This window comes from Enhydra lutris, unplaced genomic scaffold, assembly GCF_002288905.1.
Source record: "Enhydra lutris kenyoni isolate GAN:26980312 unplaced genomic scaffold, ASM228890v2 scaffoldscaffold9, whole genome shotgun sequence".
NCBI classification, from domain to species: domain Eukaryota; kingdom Metazoa; phylum Chordata; class Mammalia; order Carnivora; family Mustelidae; genus Enhydra; species Enhydra lutris.
Window position 1 is genome coordinate 10,881,727 of NW_019154093.1, and position 9,034 is coordinate 10,890,760.

Genomic DNA, 9,034 nt, shown 5'->3' on the forward strand with positions numbered 1-9,034 from the left:
ACTCTAAGTCTAAAGCACACCCCTGCCCTGTAGTTTCTTGGTTCAGATTCCAGAAGGTAACAGAGGGCTCTCAAATAAGAATCTTTTGCAAGGAAAAGTGGCAGAAACCGTGGAACATCTTAGAGGCTAAGGTTACTACTGACTCCTTGGGACCTTTAGCTAATTTCTGTTGGCTTGTTTACTCATCTGTGAGGAGATAGAGGATAACCTCTTGAAAAAGTCACTCTGTGATCTGAGTATGAGAAACATCTGGTGGCTTCATTCTTAAAATTCCTTATACTAGAGATTTTGAGCCCAGAACAAGAGAAAGTTGCTAATTTGCTTAAGACTGAACTACATCCACTCAGCTGCCCCTAATTTCTATCCCCTAAAAGGACCAAGTGAGTCTGTTTGTGGTGGAACCAAACCCTATTTTTCAGAACTCTTTTGAAAGTTTGCTTCAAGTGCAAGCCAAAGTGGTTCATCATAAGATTACTTTCTGTTCCCGCTGGAGCATCTTGCTTTATTTGATTTTTATTAAAAACTGTTTTATGTCAAATGTAGCATGTGCAGTTCTATGATAATACAGAAGGTCAGAGTTAATTCTTGTAGCTTTTAGTACTCATTTTTACTTGATGTATCTTTGGGATTTGTCCCCACGCTGGTACAAATCTGGAAGCATTGGCTTCATTTTTAAAGCCTTTTTTATTTAAAGATTTTAATTTATTTATTAGAGAATGGGGGAGGAACAGAGGGAACGGAAAAACCAAACTCCACACTGAGCCCAGAGCCCATGCAGGGCCCATGACCCTGAGATAACGACGTGAGCTGAAATCGAGAGTTGGAGGCTTAATTGACTGTGTCACCCAAGTGCCCCTCAGAGCCTTAAAAAGGCTTGAATTTTAAAAATTCAAGAATGCCCCCTAAATGATAGGTATAAGTTGGGAGTGCCCAACACTTTTATTCTGTCTTTTTACCCAGAATTCCCTGTTTCAGTGTTTCCCCATGTTCATGAACACATGTGAAAGAGAGGGTGGGGAATGATAGAGAAGAAAGTTTTTGATTAGTATTCTAGAGGTTCCATCCCAAATCTATCCTCTCTTCTTTGTCCCAGGTTGCCTACTTCTGACCTGCATTGCCAACACTGGAGGATGGAATTAGTCATTAACCAAATATTTAAGTGCACCCATATTTAGAGACTGTTTCAGATGCTTTGGGTGATAAAAATACCAAAGTAAATTTGTCAAAGCATCTTCATGTGAAGCTTTCATGTGAGGGCTGGGGTGGCTTAAACATTGTTAGTCCTGGTGTGATAGTGGACCAGCAGCATGGGCATCACCTTGGAGCTTGTTAGAAATGTTGACGGTCAGGCCAGACCCCACTCCAGACCTTTTGGCCCCAAATCTGGATTTTAGTAAAATCTCTATAGATGATTCATAGGCATGGAAAAATTTGTAAAGCAATGACTAGAACAAAGTGGAAAGTACTGTGAGAATTCAGGATAATAACGATAATTATAATTACACTTTTTTTGTTGTTGTTAAGAGAGTGAGAAAGCACAAATGGTGGTGGGGGGAGGGGCAGAGAGAGAGAGGGAGAAGGAGAGCCCAGCTCAACAGGGAGCCTGATGTAGACTCAGTCCCAGGACCCCGGGATCATGACCTGAGCTGAAGGCAGATGCCTAACTGACTGAGCCATAGATTTTCTTACTGAATTTTCATAACTTCTGTATTGGTACTTTTACCCTCATTTGACAGATAAAAACTTAAGGGTGAAGTGTTTTGTCTAGCTGATAATAGCTGGGTATGGATGGAGACTTGTCTCCCAATTTCTTTCGACTGGAAGGATATCAGGGGAACTTCATGTGAAGGAAGAACATTGGAAAGTTGCAAGTGGCATTTAAAGTACAAAAAAACCCACAGTTCTTTAATTAAACTGAGCATATTGTTTACGGAAGTGAATAATGGGAGATAAAGTTTGAAGTGTAATTAAAAGCCAGGTCATGCAAATCCAGTTCCAATCACACATCTATTATTGACATTTCCTCATTTGAGGAAAGAGGAAAACTTTCATTTCTGAGAGAAACTTGTAAAAGTCAGAAAAGTTGCTCAGTCCCTTCTCCCCACCTCCCACCCCTACAACAGACTGTGATACCTCATTGCTTTATCCTGCTGACTGAGGGGCAAAGCCTTCTGTTAGGCAGAGGTGAGTCTGGAAAGAGTGCCCACACTGTAATCTGACTTGCTTCATCTACACTTGCAGGAATAGATTCTGGGACAGACTGCATTTGGAGGTCTGAACCACTTTGAGAAAGGTAACCAGGATAGGAGATTTAAAAACCTGTCAACCTGTATTTGACATGTTTAGACTGGAAAATAGAGAAGACTGGAAGTGCAGCAAAGATATATCCAAATATTCACTTAAGCCTGTGACATCTGCTAGCTCCTGGGTGTTGAACATTGACACAGTAGGTTTCCTGCATTGTGGAGGTTAGAGTCTCCTAAAGAAGATAGATAGTCATCTTCTATCTAAAGAAGATAGACAATCAAAAGTGCTGTGGCTTCGATGGGACCTCAAAAAAGGCCAGGAAAAACTTCTTGAGGAAGTGATGTTTGAACTGAAACCTGAAGAACCAGTAGGAATTAGCCACCAAGGTAATCCTATTATGCGCTAATGCTTTGTGGTGTTTCCATGACACTGAGAAGTCTGCTATAGCTAGTGTTGAGAGTAAAGATGGGAAAGAGAAAGGAGAGGAGGCTGGGTAGGTCAACAGCAACCAGGTGGTTTAGTGTCATGTAACCAGCTTCTACATTTTGAATTCTGTTTGAAAGGCAATGAAGAACCTTCTGAAGGTACGAAAGTAGGCATTGCACGAGTCATTAAGCTGCAGTGTATGCCAACAAGTCCTGAGACAGTCTGATGTGGAAGACTATTGGGTGGAAGTAAGTGACTGCTGGCTGGATGGCTGGATAGATGGATGGGTGGCTCTGACTAAAGGTGGGCTGAGATGCCTTGCATGTGGTAATTCTTCACTGGAGGTTTTCAGGTATATAAGAAGGCAGTCAAACTATAAATGGGCTTTTCGGACTAGCTTCTTTTAAGGCACTTTACACTACCGAGATTTATAATACCTTGTATTTGGTCATGGATGTCACTACAGATAATAGTTGCAACTTACCTGTATTGGTAGCTTGTTCTTTTATACAAATTACCAAATTCTCATTACAGGCCTACACGGTAGGAATTACTCCCAATTCACAAGTGAAGATATTAGGACTCAGGTTATGTATAATTTGCTTAAGGTAACAAGATTAGTGAATAGGAGAGCCAAAATTTTTAACCCAGATCCATTGCACTCCCAAAGTCCTCTCCTCTTAACAGCTACTCGATAAAGATTCTATCTGAACAAGTATACAAATACAGTAATAGGCACTTGATGAATGAACAGATTAGGCCATAACGATATTTAGAATTCTTCCAAGGGACTTTGTATTCACCGAATATTTAATGTCTGCTCTGTGCCAAGCCATAGAGTTACAGTAGTCAGTAAAAGGGACATGGTCCCTGTGTTCCTTAGGTTTACAACAGTCAGGGAAGACAGATGTTAAGCCAAAAATTGCACAAATAACTGTAATTGTGTTAAGTGCTTTAAAAGTACGAGGTGCCATGTAATAGGGAGCTCTTCTCTAGTATTGAGAGTCTCAAGTAATGATTTAATTGTCACAGCCCTATCTTTCTCCAAAGTTTCTGGTTACCATTTTTTAATGGTTCCTGACCTATGTTTAACCTGTAATAGCCAAATCCAAAGTCTTATCTGAGTCACTGTTACGCCTTCCTAGAGAGGATTCTGACTGTTGACATTCACCAGCAGTCTACGGGTTCAGCATCAGTAGCAGTCACTTGTAAATCAGTACGTTATTTCAAGCTGTCATAATTACTACATTTCCAACAGCACATTAGACTCTGTTTTCTGGATGTATCTCTAACACCCCAAGCAATTTGCCAAACCACCCCTTCCTGCAAGAACAGAACAACTAATCCTCCTAACCAAGCCCCCCTATTACTGTTATTTCGACCAGAATGAACAAATCGGAATAGCATCAGACAGTATTTTTCTAAAAATTGTCATAACTGACCCTTTCTCCTCTTCCTTTTTGCCTCTCCCCCTCCTATTGGTGCAAATCCTCATTTGGATTCTTGCTGTCTTCACAGTTGATCTCAATTTAGAATATAAATGTGTATGAACTCTTTTCTCATAAGTGTTTTGGGTGCGGACCATACATACTATGTTTTCATACCTCCTTGCTGAATGTAGATAGGTACTAGTCAGTAAATAATTGATTTGATAACATGCCATATAAGTTATTGTATAGCACACTATAGTTTCCAAAGTGTTTAGAAAATTATACCATCTGTTTCTAATACAAGCTTTGCAAAGGATGTGGAATCCCCATCTGTAAACAGATAAGCAAAATGAGGCTCAAATATATTTAAATAGTATCCCCAAAGATCACAATTTCTAAGCAATAGTGACATGTAAAAAAAGGGATACTGCAAAATAATCCAGGAATAACCTCCCTCCATATTTACTGAGTAAACTATTAACTCTTTAGGAAAGCTTTCTTTAAGCTCTCTCCTCAAATCTCCACTTAACCTGTTTTCTCATTTGCCATGTGAAAATAATGCTGTCCCTTCCGTGCATCATCAGAAATGTTCTATAACTACATTCTTCAAGAAGGTAACCACTAGCCACACTGGCTACTTGAATGTAATTAAAATTAAATAAAATGTAAAATTCAATTGCTTGGCCACACTATTTACATTCCAAGTTACTAGTGGCTACCATACTGGACAGAGCAGATACAGAATATTTCCATCATTGCAGAAAGTTCTATTGGACAGTGCTGTGCTATAGCTAGAACTTGTCAAAAATCAAGGAAAGCAATATGACAGAACTGAAAATCCAAGCCAGTGTCTGGTTGGTTTTGAGTGAGAAAGTTCACCGGGTGAGTGGGAAGCAAGCTGACCTTTAGAACAGTGACATCATAATGCACAGTTCACAATGGCTCTAGAACACCTGGGCTCCCAGGTTGCTCTCACTAACTCATATCTAGGTTCCTGAAGCCTCTGCACATGTAGTTCCTGGAGCTGCTCTCTTATTAAAATGTCGACGACATCTCCATCATCTTCAGCTGTCTGGAACAACATCGTAGATTATCTTTCTTTGAGCTCAATATGGAATTGGCTGCAAGCAAGTCTTCTGGGAGACACTAGTCCACCTCAGCAAACAAATTTGGGTCTACTAGATAATCTTGCTCCAACTGTGCAAGTTATCCTGGGGATTTTCTTTTTGCTTTTGTTGGCAATAGGAGTATATGCCTTATGGAAACGAAGTGTTCAGTCAATTCAGGTCATACTCTTTTGTTACAGAGGAATTTAAATAGTTCTAAACTGAAATTTGGTTAGCTCTCTCCTGTCTGTATTGCTGCTACCCAATTTTAAGACCATGCGGATGAGAAAAGGTGAACCCTAGTCTCTGAAATTGGTTGAAACCAGGTTAACCTTAAAAACTTTTGCCCATTAGGTTTTGAGCATAGAATGCTCTTTCTCACAGTGGTCTTTGGCTTGTTTTAGAATAAAATAGGTCAAAAAAATTCACAAACTGAGAAGACAGCCTAACCCCAAGTTTATTTGATCACATATTCATCTTTGATTTCCTACTATGTGCCAGAGACCATGAGGGGTGCCTTTTAAAAGAATAGGCATTGCAAATATAATTGGGATCTTGGGTTTGGCCTTTCTATTCTTACTGTGACATTGTTCTGTAACTGATGCCAGGGCATGTATATTCATTTAGGCATCACAATATTTTCATTATTTCCTTGTTTTAACAATAGCAGGCTCAATATATATACTGGAGTTCTTTTGAGGACTAGAAGTATAATTGGCTGGGATTGTAAGAAACATTTAGGATTTTCCATACTTCTAATCACCAATAATAGTAATAGCTTAATCACCAGCAAAATAGCTATATTTGCAATATAGTCAAAATGCTTTTAGAATTCCAACAATTCTGTGAGTTGGATAGAGGTTATTTTCATATGACAAGTAAACTGAGGTCCATTGAGTTTCAGTGGAAATCTTAAGGGGGCAGAATTTTAAAAGGACTTTCTTAAGGTTTATTTAGTAAATGCTGAGAGAAGTTATTACTGGATCATTTTGTAGCATTCACTTTTTTCATATATCACTACTGTTGAGGAATCACGGTCACATGCATTCTCTTAACCTTTCAAAACCCTGCATGGTAGGCAAGGTAGGGAGTATCATGTCTGTCTTGTGGGCGAGGGAGCTTAGTTATCACTGAACCAAGTCGACAGATGGTAAAAACTGGCAAATCTGAGATTTGAACCTAATTTTTAGGATTCCAAATTCAAATCTTCTCCAAAATCTTATTTACTATAACCCAACTAACCTAAATACCCAACAAGGATATGTGGGTATATACACATTTCAATTAGCTAATAGAAGACTATAAGGTAAAAAAAAAAAAAACACCCCACACTATTATCTATAATTCTGGGTTCTGCTCTTGTTTGGTTGATGTTCAATTCAGTTAGATGAATTTGCAGCCCTCCAGACACCTCAGCCAAGAGAGAGGTAGTATAATAAGTGGTTAAGAGCACAAGCTCTGGAGTTGGACTGCTGGGTCTCAAACCTTGGTCCTATTACTTGCTGTGTGAATGGAGAGCAACCAGCCTCCAAAAACCCCACTTTCCTCATCTGTAAGATGGGTTTGTCAATAGTGCCTCCCTTAGGGTGGTCATGAGGGTTAAAGGAGATACTGTGTATAGAAGCTCAGCATATGATGAATACTCAATAAGCAGTACCAGTTACCATAATAAGGAAAAAAGATGATTGGTTTTTAATTTGTCTCCTGACAGGAATCTGTCCTAGGTCCTTTAAAAAAAAAAAAAAAAAAAAAAAAAAAAGTTTCCCCCACGACCAGCAAATCTAGTTTTTCCGACCACTGTGTCCTGAGGGAACTTAACATGGAAGTCAGAATTCCTGGATTTCAGTCCTGGCTCTGTCATTCCAAGTATATGACCTTGGACAATGTCCAAACTGGAAGATGTTTAAATGGCTACCAGTTCTGGGCTGTTTCTACGTAAATAGGTCACTCGTGGGCAAGACAACCTCCTAGCACAGGGCCCTGCTTGTGGCAAATTTTTAGTAAATGGTATCTATTATTATCATCTTTATTAATTAAATGCAAATAACAACCCTTGACCTGCCTATCACTCTGTTTTGTGAGAAAGATCAAAAGACAAAATAGATGTGAAGATGTTTTGTGAAACAGACGCTTGGCATAGGAATGAGGGATTATCGTTACTATTAGGTTTTTGTTTTGTTTTGAATCTGAAGCATTCCTACGAATAAACAAGTAACGCTCAACTTCTGTTGTTTTGTTTTAGAAAATACTGTTGTTTGTAATCACCCTCTACAAACTTTACAAGAAGGGCTCAGATTTTTTTCAGACTTTGCTGGTCAGCCCAGAAGGGAATCTTCCAGTTCAAGACAATAATCTCTTCCTGTCCTTGGGCCTGCAAGAGAGAATTTTGAAAAAACTTCAGGCAGTGGAAAACAAAGTGAAGGACCTGGAGGGAATGATCATTTCCCACAAACCTGCCACGAAGAGGGATTGCTCCTCGGAGCCTTACTGCAGCTGCTCTGACTGCCAGAGCCCCTTGCCCACTTCGGGGTTTACTTCTACATCTGAAATGTGATGGACTCCAATCTTTCCCAGAAAAGCACTGTTTTTCCCTCATATGTGTGGTGGTGTGTCAATAAAGATAGAGAACTATATTGAAATTACCCTGCAAGGACTGGCTCTCTCTTTGATAGGGTTCAGCTTCTACTTATGTGTGTGGTGGGGTAATGTAGGGTGTACTACTTGTCAAAAATGTCTCAGGGATGCCTGGGTGGCTCAGTTGGTTAAGCTTCTCCCTTGGGATCAGGTCATGATCCCAGGGTCCAGGGATCGAGTCCCACATCCGGCTCCCTGCTCAGCGGGGAGTCTGCTTCTCCCTCTGGCCCTCCTCCATCTTGTGTTCTCTCTCTCTCGCTCACTCTGTCCCTCAAATAAATACAATCTTAAAAATGTCTCAGAGAGGGGCGCCTGGGTGGCTCAGTGGGTTAACCTTCTGCCTTCAGCTTGGGTCATGATCTCAGGGACCTAGGATCGAGTCCTGCATCAGGCTCTCTGCTCAGCAGGGAGCCTCCTCCCCTGCACTCTCTGCCTGCCTCTCTGCCTACTTGTGATCTCTCTTTGTCAAATAAATAAAATCTTTTAAAAAAATAAAGAACATTTGTTATCATTAAAAAAAAAAGTCTCAGGGGCGCCTGGGTTGCTCAGGGGGTTAAGCCTCTGGCCTTCGGCTCAGGTCATGATCTCAAGGTTCTGGGATTGAGACCCGCATCGGGAGCTCTGCTCATCAGGGAGTCTGCTTCCCCCTCTTTCTCTGCCTGCCTCTCTGCCTACTTGTGATCTCTGTCTGTCAAATAAATAAAATCTTTTTTAAAAAAAGTCTCAGAGATAATGATGCCACTCGGTAGGCTGGAGGCCATAAACAGCCATATGGAAAAGGAGAGCCAAACTGGAATCCATGGGAAAAAAAGGGAAAGCGGGCAGAGAATATGGCCTTGAGCTCCATGTTGAAGAGGTTGGATTAGATATAATAAAAACAGCAAAATAGTGCTGTTGAAGGGCGATGCTGTGTACTGTCCTGTAGAGGTAGGCCAGTTTTGTGCTGGCCTTCAGCCTAAGGGGAAATATGTGGCCTATGAGTCTGTCTGCATTAATTACCCAGAGATAGACAAGGATGGGGTGGACCTAAGGGCCACTTTACTTTTATCCAACTTATTGATACTTACCCTGGGCTAAGCATTATGATAGTCCTTGGGAATCTGGCCTTTGTGCTTCAGGAACACCCAGTTTGGCTGGTTGGGCAGGTATTTTCAGAACAAGGAGTTATATATAATACAGTGGGATCACATC

General features: G+C 40.6%; 1 protein-coding gene across 1 annotated transcript; it reads left to right on the top strand.

The window, feature by feature from the left end:
• Positions 1 to 5,143: 5,143 nt before the first annotated feature.
• LOC111142829 (transmembrane and coiled-coil domains 2) lies at positions 5,144 to 7,763 on the top strand. The gene is made up of 2 exons (XM_022496153.1): positions 5,144 to 5,389; positions 7,452 to 7,763. The coding sequence occupies exons 1-2, from the start codon at positions 5,144 to 5,146 to the stop codon at positions 7,761 to 7,763; spliced, it is 558 nt and encodes a 185-aa protein (XP_022351861.1).
• Positions 7,764 to 9,034: the final 1,271 nt, after the last annotated feature.

Bases quoted from the DNA above. Each gene is read 5' to 3' on its own strand.
- LOC111142829 (XM_022496153.1), top strand. From the start codon at position 5,144: ATGTCGACGACATCTCCATCATCTTCAGCTGTCTGGAACAACATCGTA. The intron at 5,390-7,451 runs GTCATACTCTTT...GTTTTGTTTTAG, and splicing joins GAAGTGTTCAGTCAATTCAG to AAAATACTGTTGTTTGTAAT.